Here is a 15678-nt window from a genome sequence, read left to right as displayed (position 1 = left end):
GTTTTTATCTTGCTCCTTCTCCTGCTGTGTGTTTTTCTGTCTTCTCATTTTGCTTATGTTACTGTGTTTGAGGGTCTCCTTTTTGCAGGCTGCAGGTTCGTAGTTCCCGTTGTTTTTGGTGTCTGTTCCCAGTGGCTAAGGTTGGTTTAGTGGGTTGTGTAGGCTTCCTGGTGTTGGGGACTAGTGCCTGTGTTCTGGTGGATGAGGCTGGATCTTGTCTTTCTGGTGGGCAGGTCCACGTCTGGTGGTGTGTTTTGGGGTGTCTGCGGACTTTTTATGATTTTAAGCCACCTCTCTGCTAATGGGTGGCGTTGTGTTCCTGTCTTGCTAGTTGTTTGGCATAGGGTGTCCAGCACTGTAGCTTGCTGGTCGTTGAGTGAAGCTGGGTGCTGGTGTTGAGATGGAGATCTCTGGAAGATTTTCGCCGTTCGATATTATGTGGAGCTGGGAGGTCTCTTGTGGACCAGTGTCCTGAAGTTGGCTCTCCCACCTCAGAGGCACAGCACTGACTCCTGGCTCCTCAATTTGGGATGCTTTGTTGTCTATTCATGTATTCCACAGATGCAGAGTACATCAAGTTGATTGTGGAGCTTTAATCCGCTGCTTCTGAGGCTGCTGGGAGAGGTTGCCCTTTCTCTTCTTTGTTCTCACAGCTCCTGGGTCTCAGCTTTGTATTTGGCTCCGCCTCTGCATGTAGGTCGCCGGAGGGCATCTGTTCTTTGCTCAGACAGGACAGGGTTAAATGAGCAGCCTCTTCGGGGACTCTGGTTCACTCAGGCTGGGCGGGACTGAGGGGCACAGAGTGCGGGGCGAGCCTGCAGTGGCAGAGGTCGGCGTGACGTTGCACTAGCCCGAAGCGCGCCGTGCGTTCTCCCAGGGAAGCCGCCCCTGGATCCCGGGACCCCGGCAGTGGCGGGCTGAACAGGCTCCCGGAAGGGCGGTGTGGACAGTGACTTGCGCTCGCACACAGGCTTCTTGGCGGCGGCGGCAGCAGCCCCAGTGCCCCATGCCCGTCTCTGGGCTCCGCGCTCTCAGCCGCGACTCGCGCCTGTCTGTTGAGCCCCTTTAAGCAGCGCTCTTAATCCCCTCTCCTCGCGCACCAGGAAACCAAGAGGGAAGAAAAAGTCTCTTGCCTCTTGGGCAGCTCCAGAGTTTTCCCGGACTCCCTCCCGGCTAGCTGTGGCACATTAGCCCCCTTCAGGCTGAGTTCTCGCCGCCAGCCCCAGTCCTCTCCCTGCGCTCTGACCGAAGCCCGAGCCTCAGCTTCCAGCGCCGCCCGCCCCGGCGGGCGAGCACACAAGCCTCTCGGGCTGGTGAGTGCCGCTCGGCACCGCTCCTCTGTGCGGGAATCTCTCCGCTTTGCCCTACCCAGGTATGTGGGGAGTTTCTTGCCTTTTGGGAGGTCTGGGGTCTTCTGCCAGCGTTCAGTATGTGTTCTGTAGGAGTTGTTCCACGTGTAGCTGTATTTCTGGTGTATCCATGGGGAGGAAGGTGATCTCCGCGTCTTACTCTTCCACCATCTTACCCGGAAGTCCCCCGGTCTTTACTGTTGATGTCCTTCACACAGACAGCCTGCATGGGAGAAAAATATGCTGAACTGGTCTATTTATTGTCATTTCACTTAGAAACTGATTCACAGAAGTATTAAGTGACTTCTAAAAAAAAATACACCAAAATTTGAGGGCTAAAGTTGAAACCCAAGTTTGGTCCTCTTTAATTCCAAACCCAACACTTTCTTTTCTTGAACACAGTGCTTTGAATGAGATATTTCAGGTGTGTTATTTCTATCCCTCTGTATTGTGGAAGAGATGTGTTCCTGTTTCTTTCTTTCTTCTTTTTTTCCTTTTTTTTTGTTCTTGGAGCTTTGAAATATCTCAGAGGTAGTCCTTCATCTCCAATCTCCCTTTTGTTTGTTTGTGGTAATGGAAACACTTCCCTTTCTTTCTCCTGGTTTTCACTAGAGCAGCTGCTCAAAATGACTCAGGTTTTCCAATGAGCTGTGGTTCCTGCCTCACGCTGGGGAGGGAAGGACCCACAACATACGATGCCTGTAAAACACACAAAATTGTGCCTATTTATGATGAGAAACAGGGAGCCCCATCCTTGTCTGGAACTGTCATCCTTCCCTCAACCCACACACAACCATCTCACACAGTGTTTTATCTCATTTGCCTCATTCTGGTCTGATTGAACATCATTTTTGAATGGGTTGTTACCATTGTCTCTTTGAGTAAATGGGAAGTGAATGCCCTCAGGATCTCCGCTTATAAATACAAACTCCCTTCTATTCTAAGAAAAGAAGAAATAGATTGCTGAATATTAATAGCCCACAAGAGTTTAGAATTTAAGGTTAGACAATTTAAGGTCTGCCTAATGCACATTTTTATCCAAAGGTGAATGATAGGAAAGGGAGGGGTGGAGCAAGGGCATAATCTAGAGAAGAAACTAATATATATTGAGTGGCTATTATATATCCGGTACAGAAGCTTTTATTTTTTTTTAATTGAAGTATGGTTGATTTAGAATGTTGTGTTAATTTCTGCTGTACAGCAAAGTGATTCAGTTTTACATATATATATATATATATATATATATATATATATATATATATATATATACATTCTTTTTTTATATTCTTTTACATTATAGTTATCACAGGATATTTAATATAGTTCCCAGTGCTATACAGTAGGACCTTGTTATTTATTCATTCTATATCTAAAAGCTTACATCTGCTAACCCCAGCCTCCCAATCCATCCCTCCCCCAACCCCCTTGGCAACGACAAATCTGTTCTGTATGTCTGAGTCTGTTTCTGTTTTATAGATAGGTTCATTTGTGTCATATTTTAGATTCCACATATAAGTGATATATATGGTATTCTTCTTTCTCTTTCTGACTTACTTTAGTTAGTATGATCATCTCTAGTTACATCCATGTTGCTGAAAATGGTATTATTTCACAGAAGCGTTTCCACTTATAAATTTTCAATTCATGGACTCTCACTCTGTGAATGAAATTACACTGCAATTAAAAGCACCCATCACCAATAGATGGGGTTAGTAGTAATGTTAGGTCATTTTTGGTCATTGTATTTCTTGAGTCATAGACAGGAAATCTGCCACTCATGTGTTAGTTTTGAGATAATTTATCATCATGATAAACCCCATTCTGGTAGATAGTACAAAATAAGTGCCAAAATGAAAAAGACATGATGGGATGGAAAGTAGAGATAATTTTTTTTTTTTTTTTTTTTTTGCGGTATGCGGGCCTCTCACTGTTGTGGCCTCTCCCGTCGCGGAGCACAAGCTCCAGACCCGCAGGCTCAGTGGCCATGGCCCATGGGCCCAGCCGCTCCACGGCATGTGGGTTCTTCCTGGACTGGGGCACGAACCCGTGTCCCCTGCATCGGCAGGCAGACTCTCAACCACTGCACCACCAGGGAAGCCCAGAGATAATTTTTATAAATTAAAAGTGATAAAGAAATGGATGAGTATTGCACCAGTATATGGAATGACTCATTTTTCAATGAATCCAGAGGACATATCACAAATCATGAAATACTTGAAGGAAGGCCCTGGGTCTGCCACATTGAAATTAATAGACAAGAGATGAGAAAAAGTGATTGAAAAAAATGAAACAGCTTTTGAGTGTGTGGTTCCAGCAGCTGTTTTTTAGTTTTACCATATTTCATACTGTACTGATGAGATCATCATTTCTTGGGATAAGACCTGGAGACTGGTTTACTTTTATTTTTTATAATTTTTACTTCCCTGGTGATTCTATTCTGCAGCCGGTGTGCACACCACTGGGTTAGGAGTTCAGAGGGAGGTGATGGGTTTGTAAATGAAAGGGCTTTTAAACATTAGGTGTACTGGAATTGTACATTTAGGATGATTGCCTCAAGCTAGTGGACATTCCACATGCTCAAAGCTTTTCCACATTTTGCAGATTAAAAGTAGTGATGAGGCAGTAAACTCTATTGCTATATTCTAGGAACGCCCCTTTCACTTGTGCAGAGATCATTGAGAAAGTGGCTGGCTTTATTCACACATTTTCATATAGATGAAACAGTTAGGTTTTGAAAGATATTTCTAAATAAATACAAATCAACAAAGAAGATAAGATTAGGTTTAGTTTTAAGTCATTTTAGGAGAATGCATTAGGACCACAAGCTGAAACAGTGGAGTCCCTTTGGATTTTAAATACATTGGCTTAAGATCAGCATTTTGTAAACTAATCCTTTGCAAGGAAAGGAGCTTCTGCATGTTTCCAGTACTTTCTCATAGATTATTTTATTTAATCCTCAAAACAACTCTATAAGATTGGTATTATGCTTCCTATTTTGATATGTGAGTTAACCAAGCCCATAAGAAGATAAAATAACTTGACTCGTGTCACATGGCTGATAAGGAATTTCAGTCTACTTTTGACTTGAATCCAAAGCTAAGAATCATTCTGATATATCGTGATGTCTCTCATAAAACAAATATCTGAGGAATATTTGGAATTTTCATATAGTTTATGAAAAAAATTATAAAAAATCTTTCAGTATAGCCCATGAGGTTCTAAAATAAAATTCCTTGCAAACACATCTACAAACACATTTAGACTATTCAAATAGCTTCCTTCCAGAGTCCTGCCTTAGCCCTGGCTGACCATGGGCACTGCCATTCATGTTCATGGCTCTTACTATATGTTGATGACTTGCAAATCTACACTCTAGCAAAGATGGAAGTCAGTTTCTCATTAGACATCCCCATCTGGAGAAGCCACCAGAAAATCAAACAATAGATTCCAAACTGAGCTAACTTTTGCCCCAAACTTCTTCTTCTGTAGCTACTGCTACTAGCTAGTCATAAGTGCAAGAACCCTGGAACTCATCCTGGGTGACCCCTATTCCTTTATCTCCACATTCAGTGAAACATTTTACAAGTATTACCTGCTTCATATCTCTCTTATTTTACTCTATTTCAGAACCACTTTTCAAGGCCAAGTTCTCATCATCCTTGCTGAGACTCCTGCAATAGTTTTCCAGTTTCCAGTCTCACCCTCATCTGATCCATCCTCTGTTCTGCTAGCATGATGATCTATCAAAAAATGCCATCCTGACCATATCCTTGTCTTGTTATGAATTTGGAATAACTTCCTGTCCCAAGGATTCATTAGTTAAAAATGACAGATACTGACTATGATTAATCGAAGGTCTCCCCAAAAGAATTTTTTGAAGGATATTGGTAGTCACAGAAATTAAAGAAAAGCTGACTGACCAAGGATCTTGGTCAGTACCTCCTGGCCAGTTGTGGGGGTATCAGTATCTGAATAAATCATAAATCACTCCACTCAAGACTCAATTCTCAGGAGAGAGTGACGGGCTCAGTTTATGTCACATGAGATCTCCAGAAGTGATGAGAAGTGATGAGATGAAGACCTATGATGGTCACCTTCACCAAGACTTCATGGCTTGGAGGAAGAGCAGATCCCTAAAGGAAAATGTATGTTGTTAGTTAAACAAGTTTGGGGGTGAGAGAAAACAACTGACTAATATTCCTTCTTATTTTTAATGTGAAGTCTGTACTTGGTGTGTCCTTGTCATTCAAGATCCAAAAGTATCTGGCCCCTACTAATTTTTCAGATGTGTCCTGTGTTATGTTCTGTTTCTCAGTCTAGAATTATATCTACTTTACATGACAAATATCCTACTTACTTACTTTAAGCCTCAAATGAAATGTCATTTCCTTAGTAACATCCTTCTTAATTCCACCAGGAAGGGTTGGCCACTGCATCTTTTGTGCTCTTATTAAACCCTCTGACGGTCTCTGTAATAACACTTATCAAGGCTCCATGCAAAGATGTTTTTACAAGCTGGCTTCCCTGGCTATACTGGGTTGTTCTGTAAGGATTAGGATTAGGTTTTATTAATCTGTACATCCCCCAAATATCGTAGTGCCTGGAGTACATTAGAAGTTATATATATATATATTTTGAATAAAATAATGAGTGACTAAAACTGCTTTTTCTCAAAGCGTTGCTCTGTTAAAAGCATGCTAAGAGAATTAGATAGCAGGCCTATTTCTTATTTTCAACTGCCTCATGTGAAATAAAGCATTAATTTAAAAAATTTTATTAGCTCTAGAGGATAACTGTTTGCATCCCCTATTGTTTCCTGTTTAAATATATTGAAATTAGAATTTTGATGTGAAAGAAAATTTTGTTCTCACTCATATGCATGCCTTTGCCTCTAATAACTTTTTTTCTGTTAGCTTTTTCTCTGTTGTAGTCTTTTATGATCTCCTTTGCCTTCCTGCATTTTCTTTCATTTTCTTTGATTTTTTTTTTCTATCTTTTTGGGTCTTATCATTATGAGATTTCATAGGCTCCTCCCCTATTTGCATCAAGACAAAGAATGGGCAGCATATCTCTGTAGGAGGTCTTTGAACCAGAGCGGAGACCAGGTGGGAGGTAAAATGCGGCCTTGGTCAGGGCCTCTTTTCCTTCCAGGCCCAAATTGGGTGCATTCTCTTGGCCCATTAGAGGTTTGCTTTGGTGCCTATTGGTCTAAACCAAATATTCCCACTAGACTCTCTTAATCTGCAAATGAATGCTACATAAATAGCTGTGCATGCAATTCTATGTTGGAAAACATTTTTTTAAATGGAAAAGGATGTTGACCTTGTTATTTCAAAAAAAAAAAAATACAAGGGGAACGTAAAACCAAAGTATCTGTTTAATTACTGTGAGAGGTGAGAAGATTTTGAGACAAATTGCTACATGCCTAGACCTGGCCCCAGCATCCTGAACTATTACTTGTTAGGGAGCTATTGTAAGATTCTCTTTTCCATTTCATGGATCTATTTTTTTTTCAATTTTCTCGATAATGTATAATTAGAGACCAAGTCTGCATTAACTGGTAAACTTCCACAGAGGAGTAGGGTTTCACTTGAGTGTTTTTACAATGTAGAACCAGTCAGTGAAAAACCTCATGATCCTTTGCTAGATCTCCACCCCCTCTCATATTCTCCCCACCTCAGGACTCACTGGGTTGGAAAGAATCTGGATAGATTATCCATGTCATAGGCCAAGGGCAGGGTTATTCAAGATGACCAGGTGAATACTTAAACAGAAAGGCTGGATGGGGGCAGGGATGTGTGCCCTGATCTTGGGGTCAACAGCTTCATCATTGGCTGTGAACTTGCATAGTCACTTGAGTCTTAGTTCTTCATCTGTAAAAATGAAAATAGGGACAATAATTATAATTTCTACCATCATGGACTACTGCAAGATCCAAAGAGATTATGTGCACTCTCTAACACACAATGTGTATTGTGTGTTAAATAGACATATATATGTACATATACAGACATATATTGTAATTACAATGTATAAAATCTTCCAGTCCCTCTTAGCAACCTAATCCAAAGACAACTACACCTTGTAGGCAAAAGTTTTCTTTATGTCTCATTGAAATTCTTTACTCTAAAATTTGAGTTCTCTTTCTTTCTCTCCAACTCTCCCCATTTTTGCCTATTTAAATATATCTAAAAACTTCCAATTATGGTACTACCCTCTTATCCACAGGGCATACATTCTAAAAGCCCCAGTGAATGCCTGAAACCTTGGATAGTACCAATCTGTATGTATAATACTATGTTTTTCCTATACATACATACCTATGGTAAAGTTCAATTTATAAATTAGGCACAGTAAGAGAATATCTGAATTGCCAGTATCACTACTCTTGTGCTTTGGGGCCATTATAAGTAAGATAGGGGTTCCTGGAACACAAGGACTGGGGTATCCCAACAGTTGATCTGATAACCGAGATGGCCACTAAGTGATGAAGGGGTGGGTAGCACATACAACCTGGGCACACCAGAAAGAGTGATGATTCATATACTGGGTGGGATGGAGCTTGTCGGTGTGAGATTTCATTACACTACTCAGAACAGTGCACAATTTAAAACTTACGAATTGTTTATTTCTGGAATTTTCCATTTAATTTTTTCAGACCACGATTGACTGTGGGGAACTGAAACCACGGAAAGGGAAACTCTGGATAAGAGGGGACGATTGGATAAATGTAACTAAAATCCCCAGTGTCCAGTCCTTTTTCGTAACATCTAGCTAAAATATAGTGTTAAGACAACTTATTTGACTGACTTCATTCTTTCCTAGGACACATCCAAAGGTGCTGATTTCTTCCATTGTTCCTTTGTAATGAAGGTAGTAAAAATCACAAGAAGAGGAAATGCAGCACTTTCTTCTCATCAGAAATGAAGCTCATCCAAGGAGAATGGTCATGTTGAAAGAGGGTGTGGCATCGTGGACTCTCACCTTTCTAGTTATGCATATGTTACACCTCCAGTTTTTGGAAATCCACCCCAGTATTTATGTATTACAGTTATTGATTATTATGTCAAAGAATCATTTATTGGAGATTCATCTGATCAACCTTCTTGTAAATCCAAATTGCAAGTAAATATGAGCATTTTATTTTTTTCTGATTTCTTGTTAGTTGTTTTAAAATGTTTATAATGTGTCAATCAGCATTAATTGCCAGTGTCATTATGGACAATTTTGGCCAGATAATTCTTTATTGTGTGTTCTGTCCTGTGCATTCTAGGAAGCTCTGCAGCTTCCCTAGCCTCCATCCACCAGATGCTTGTGGTCCAGACAATCAAAACAGTCTCCAGACATTGCTAAACTTCTCTTGGGAGGCAAAGTCATCCCCTATTGAAAACTTCTAGTCTACAGGAATATATTAGTAGTAGAACTTGTGTCAAATACGTCACTTTCAATGTGAAGTTTTTTGCAGGGATATTTGAAAGCTTTTGTAAATTTTGAGACAGTGAAATGATTGAAGTGAGATAGTATAATCAGTAGATACACTTAAACTGTAATATTTAACCATGTGCTGCAAACAAATAAGTTAGGTCACCACTGTTAATCCCTTCTGACTGTGGGGCTCCCACTCTTACCTCAGGGTGAGAGTTATGTGTATGTGGGTATCAGAGATAACCCATCAAAGAATAAGGAGAGTGGGGTACTTATACATCAACTCTTCCATGAGTTATTTAAAGGGCTTCTTCTGGGTTACAGGAAGGGTGTTAATTCTTAGCACTTCTGGATTGTTATGCAGTGGGGCTGGGGAAGAAGGGAGCTCTGATCACTAACTCATAGGGATGCAATTTCAGCCAGCTTGTCCTAAAATGGTACGGATGATGGGAATACGGACAGAGTGTCAACAGCGTCTGCTGAATCCTACTCAGGGGCTGAAGTCATGGGATGAGAAAAGGGTTGAAGATGTATATGAACCAAGTGATAAGTGAAGGACTAAGAGAAATGGTGGAAGACTAAAAATCATAGATGGAAGAATTCCCCGGGAACAGGATAACACCTCATCTTCTGAGTCTGGAAGGAAGATGGGGAGGATGGCTGCAAATGTAGATTGGTTTATGAGTTTGATGACAGGAAGGCATGAGATTAACATTTGCTGTCTTTGTTTTCTTGGTAACCTCTGAGAGAATGTCTTCCCTAGAAAGTGACGCTCTCTAGGAAGTTAGGAAATCAAGGTTTGTAATGGCTCCAAAGGGAACAAGTTAAAGAAATATGAGCAGCACTTAAGAGCTTATCTGAGACCAAAGTCAAAAAATTTGTTGTGGTAGCAATTCTATGAGCTGGTGGATCATCTCCAGCAGTACCCGATAGACATGGTACAGGGGTAGAAAATGCAAATTCTAGGATTCATATATTTACTGAATAAATGCTTTTTGAGTGCCTAATATGTGTCAGGAACTAAGTGATGAAGATAAAATTATACATAGACAAAATTCTATGATTTTGTAGAGCTTTCTGGAGAGGAAATACAGAAAATAAATAAGATTGATGAATATAATGTTAATATATTAGTAATAGGCACAGAGAATGGAGATAAAGTGAGCTGGGGCTGGAGATGGGGTGTCATTTTAGGTAGGAAATGTAGGCAAGGTCTCTCTGAGAAGGTGTCATTTGAAAAAAAGTCTTGAAAGAGATGAGAGATTGAGCCATGTGTATATTAGGGAAGCATGGTTCAGGCAGAAGGAACAGCAAGTGCAAGGGTCCTAAGATGGGAGTGTGCCTGGCATGGTGAGGAAGGGCAAGGTTAGTGTGATGACCAGACCAATAAGATTGAGGGGTAAAATGGTTTAAATTGAGGCCAGAGAGATACCAGGTTAGGAGGTCCACCTCATACAGAGTCTTGTAACCCATGGCTTTTAGGTTGATTCAATGCTGGGTGTTTTGAGGAAAGAAGATATGTGAGGACCAGAGAAGGAAAGGATTGAGGATATTGATGAGAACACTTTAAATGACCACAGAGAAGAGAAGGAAGTGAGTCCAAGAGTAAGCAGATAAATTGGGAGCCTTATGAAAAATGGGACGTGAAGCAGGAGAGCAGGAAAGCGTTGGATTAAAAGGAGGAAAGAGTTTTTAGTTGGAGATTGTACTTTTGAATGATAACTAACATTTATTGAGCATGAATGATGTGCTAAGTACTTTATGTATTATCTCATTTAAGTTTCCCACCTACCTGCTATGAAAATAAATATTGTTATCTAAATGTTGCAGACGATGAAATTAAAGTATAGAGAGACTAAGCCACTTTCTCAAAGACGTGCTGTGGTGAAACTAGGATTTGAACTTCATTAGTCTAACTCTTTGGCTCCTGTTCTTGACTAGTTCACTACATAGGGTTAAATGCTGCAAAAGGTTCAGGTGTGATCGAGATGGACACAGGTCAATGGGAATCGATGTTAGCGATGGTCGGTGGGACTGGAGAGAGTACTTTGTAGTAGTTTAGTGACTCAGCTGGTGGCAAGGAAGTGGAGCCAGCAGTTTTGGGATTGGAGAGACAGTGAGATTATGGAAATTGACACCATGATGATGTAAAAGTAAAACAACAAAAGATAAAGAGACTTGCACTGGTTTATAGCCTGAGAGGAAGGTGCCAGAAGAAAGGGAAACAATGAAGATAAAAGTGTGAGTCAAATAATTTACAGAGTAAAGTCGGGCAACAAGTTTGAATGGTTGGCAATATGGATTAACCTTGGAGAGGAAGACACTCATTTTATAGGAAAATAACTGAGGACCAGAGAAGAAAATTGTGAGCCCAAGATCACACAGCCAATTCAGCAGTAAGCTCAGGGACAAGAGTCCAGGTTTTCTGATCATCAAGACAAGTCCTTTCCTCTAGGCAACCTGACCAGTTTGCTGAATCATCATCTGCTAGTTATTTATCCCCAATCCAAAGGGAGTTATTATAGTTAATGAATAAATACGGTATAGCAAACTGCACAGCTTTACAGAAACATGAAAGACATTTTGACATTTGAGTTTCCTTCACAAACACCCCCTACGCGCTCCCCCCTCCTAAGCTCTTTAGCACACAGGATTGACTTTTCTTGACTATAAACTGCCTTTCAGATACTGCAGATTCCTGCATTGATGTCAAGTAGAGATTCAGGTAAAGAAAACTAAGGTCACCATCAGGGAATTTCTAGCTGAATTAGGCTCCACTAAGCCTCGAAATCAAAATGCTTCTTGTAGGTGACTGGGATACACATGGAAAATTAAGCCAGTGTGTGACTGGACGTGTGTTATTGTTATGACAGATCCTAGCAGACAACCTCAGGACAGACTGGATTTTAGTTGCGGTGCACGTAGGTGATGAAAAATTGTTTTTGACTTTTGAATTCCCTACACCTTGCCAATAGTTATTACAGCCATAATTTGGGCCATGTGTATTCCAGAGAGGTTTTTGATTTAAGAATCTAGATTATTTTGGAAGCAAGCAATATTCAATATGTCATCTATACGTAAGATTTTTAGGTATTTATTTTTATGGTGATGGACATTTTCCCCATTATATTAAATATAAAATTTAAACGTTGGAGGAATGAAAATGGTCTATTTCTAACACTTACCTTATCTTGAGCAAACATTGAAATTCTTGATTAATGTTTAACTACAAGAAATACACTCAGTTCAAGTAAAGGATCAGTTTCAGGATTCAGGCTGAGTTGTCTTGATGATTGGAATTCAGACTCCAAGGAGAAGCCCCAAGGCCAAGGGTATTGGATATAATAGCAAGTGGGAGTCACACCTGACATCTGGAGAATGTGGACTGGATATAAGATTTTAATCCTTGCTTATCTCACCACAGAAATTTGGATGGAGAGACAGTATTTATCTCAAAGAGAAGTGGACCCAGGAGCTAATTTCACTTGGAATCACACCATTTTGGAAGGTACTCGATTCAAAAGAGCCATTTTCAAAGGACAATACTGTAGAAGTTTTGGTTGTTGTGAAGACAGAGATGATGCCTGTGTGACTCAGTTCTATGAGACAAATGCACTCTGTTACTGTGATAAATTCTGTGAAAGGGAGAATTCTGATTGCTGTCCTGATTACAAGTCATTTTGCCGTGAAAAGGAATGGCCTCCTCACACAAAGCCTTGGTATCCAGAAGGTAGGCTTTGGGAATGTGTTCAAGAATTATTCTAGTTCATAACAAGATCTGTCCAACTTTCTTTTTCTTTCTCTTTCTCTTTCCTCCCTCCCTCCCTCCCTTCCTTCCTCCCTTCCTTTCTTAAGTTGAAATGAAAAATGAATATTTCGACCACCAGAATAAATTTCTTAGGATTGTTAATGTGCTTTGGTTTAGATGCCGGGTACACGCATCAGACTAGTGACTTCAGGAAAGTTCTGCTGTGACAGCCACGAAGGCTGGTCTAGATTCTGTTTTGAATACTCACTCAACTTATATAAAAGTTACTTAAAATTCTTTATTTCTCTTTTTGTAAAATGTATTGACAAGAAAAAAATCGCTCACACTTTTTTGAGCGGTCAGAAAATATAGGGTGCGGTCAGAAAATATACCAGAATATAACATTAACATATAAAATAATGCATAACATTAGCTTGGGTGGGAGACTTGAGGAGTTAGGAGTGAGGTGACCTGAAGAAGGGCCAACAGAAAGGGATCTGGGAGCCAGGAGCTTGGTGCTGCCCAGGAATTGGATGGAGGCCACCACTTCTGGAGAGTCATGATCAGTGGAGGGTTGGGGGTGACATAAGATGAGGTTTGAGAGGTGAGTAGAGGTCAGATTTTGCCAGGATTTATAGGCCACATCAAGAGTTTAGGATTTTATCCTGTTATGAGAACTCATTGAGAGATGTTAAGTACGAATAGGGTCAGCTTCCTGGAAGTTGAGGATAAATATTATGGATCAGCTGTGGTGCTTTTGATGTGCTAAAACGTATTTGAGCTTTTCTTATTTGAATCATGTAACCCATTTGGAAAAGAAATTGCTGCTTCTTCAATGTCCATTTTTTCTTGAAAGCTAGGATTTTCTAAGACTTTAATTTAGGGAAATGTTTTAGGTAGAACTTATGTTCCCAGCATAGTTTTTATTCCATTCATGATGGAGGGAAGCAATTCATCAGTTTATTTAGTAGCAAATGTTCACAGTAAACTATATTTGCACTCATGAAGGTGATTTTTTTCTTTTGTTTTATCTTCCTTATGAAAGTAGCTGGTTAAAAGAAAATAGCACTACACAATATTTAAAAATTGTACAAAATTAACTAAAATAAATAGAAAATGATATACTATTTATACTAAATTTTTTTTGCCATATAAAGAGACTTTCCTCTGAGATGCTAGTAAAGCATCACTGATTTGTTAAATATTTTTCAGTTATTCACTGATTTATTAAATGTTTTTCAGTTATCTACTTACATGGTATTGTCTAGTTCATTCACTGATTTATTAAATATTTTTCAAGTATCTAGTTACATGTTATTGTCTAGTCTCTTATACTGCATTTCTTTTTCAACCTGGGACTTAAAACTATGTATATTATCTTAAGCTTTAAAAATATAAATATGGGGCTTCCCTGGTGGCTCAGTGGTTGAGAGTCCACCTGCCGATACAGGGGACACGGGTTCGTGCCCTGGTCTGGGAAGATCCCACATGCTGCGGAATGGCTGGGCCCGTGAGCCATGGCTGCTGAGCCTGCACATCCAGAGCCTGTGCCCCGCAATGGGAGAGGCCACAACAGTGAGAGGCCCGTGTAACGCAAAAAAAATAAATTAAATAAATAAATAAATAAATATGTCAACAAACAAATAAATAAATAAATATGTACCTTTTGTGTAAATTGGTTTGGACATATGACTAAACATCTTCCTTCTGGGTTTTGTCCCATCTCTGCTGGTTACTTCCAGTCATTGGAGGATTTCAAATGTCAGATACAGAAAACAAGTGATAGAGTTTGAAACAGAACCAGAGTGCTTTTTCCAGACAGAATCTCTTGGTGTAGCAGATCTTAAGAAAAGAGTCTAGTGGACCATGTGCTGTGAGCAGACCTAAGCTAATTTGATTACACACAACTCTTATTTTCACATTGGTAAAAAATGGATGTATACCCCCGACACATTTGAATTGAATGAGGATTATTTATCCCTTTATTACCTCCTTAACCATATTACAATGAAGATAAATCACAGTCTGAATCCTGCCATGCATACTGTTACAAAAATATACACTGGTAAGGAAATATACAGTAATCCATAAACCTCTGTAAGCTCCATGAAGTCTCAGGTACCCATCCTGTTAGATGTTCCCTCATCTACCTTGCTTGAAAAATTTACTGGAATTTTCCCATGTGATAATATTACAGAGGGTGTCAGGTTATGATAAATCCTCTTACCCAGTGGCTGGACACAGGACCTTGTAGAGATCAATCCTAGGGCATCAGGTCTAAGAGTGAAGGCTTTTGACCTTAAGAGATACATAAATACTGTGGAGTATGAGAGTGGGATGTGATTTTTAAGTATTTTAGCTAATCTACATCAATTTATTGCTGTTAATTTAACTGATAAGAGCTGATTACTTATATCCATTATGCTGATTAACAAGCCACTAATTTTGCCAGTGAAAGCCCATTTCTGATACCCATCATACTGCTACTCTAGTGTTCATTAAAAGATGGATAATGGAACCCCTTGTAGCAGCTTACCTGGAGTCTGGCCTTTCAGGATCAGTGCTACTGACCACCCCTGCGATGCAGACTCCTGATTAGAGCAGGCAACTGCCTTCCCTGAAGTGACATTGAGACCAGCACATTTATTAGAACACTTTATGATGAAGTTATTTTAAAATAAGTTATATCATATTGTTATATTTTCTCAAATCAAAAGACGGATTTCACTTTCCAAATATCTGATTTGCCTCATTTTTGTATTAATGGCTGTTAAAGTTGCAAAACTCCTTTAATTTCAACAACCATTACTATCATCTATCTATCTATCTATCTATCTATCTATCTATCTATCTATCTATCATTTTTGTCAAGGTGTAATCAGTTTGATTAACTCACTCTGAAGTGCTTTATACATTTTTCCTTGAGGAAATAAAGCCACCAGGAATTTTCTCATCTCTCCATCATCATAATTTTCGAAGTACCCCCATATTGGTTACTGTTTCCATGGAGTAGATTCCTCCTCTTGACCTCTAAATCCCACTGTGTCTTTTGTGTGTGTGTGTGTGTGTGTGTGTGTGTGTGTGTGTGTGTGTGTGTGAATATATCATTTATTCAAATGACTTATGGGCACTGTATTAGTTTCCTATTGCTATGAC

At 39.7% G+C, this 15678-nt stretch overlaps 2 protein-coding genes across 2 annotated transcripts in view; both read left to right on the top strand.

Moving 5' to 3' along the window:
* MLIP (muscular LMNA interacting protein) overlaps window positions 1-9328 on the top strand; it is a gene marked incomplete at both ends in the record, with an annotated part of 294935 nt that extends 285607 nt beyond the window's left edge. The window contains 2 exons of the mRNA XM_079712627.1: window positions 8008-8112; window positions 9194-9328. Coding sequence (XP_079568753.1) covers window positions 8008-8112; window positions 9194-9328 — 240 coding nt within the window. The remainder of the gene's footprint in view (window positions 1-8007; window positions 8113-9193) is intronic.
* A 2824-nt stretch (window positions 9329-12152) lies between these two features.
* The window catches only part of TINAG (tubulointerstitial nephritis antigen), a gene marked incomplete at both ends in the record, with an annotated part of 99877 nt that continues 96351 nt past the window's right edge, over window positions 12153-15678 (top strand). The window contains one exon of the mRNA XM_079713554.1: window positions 12153-12504. Within this exon, the coding sequence (XP_079569680.1) occupies window positions 12153-12504 (352 nt within the window). The remainder of the gene's footprint in view (window positions 12505-15678) is intronic.

The sequence above is a fragment of the Hyperoodon ampullatus genome, assembly GCF_949752795.1.
Source record: "Hyperoodon ampullatus genome assembly, chromosome: 10".
Taxonomy (NCBI): domain Eukaryota; kingdom Metazoa; phylum Chordata; class Mammalia; order Artiodactyla; family Ziphiidae; genus Hyperoodon; species Hyperoodon ampullatus.
The sequence above is the reverse complement of the archived record's forward strand: the minus strand, read 5'-3'. Positions and strand labels throughout refer to the sequence as shown.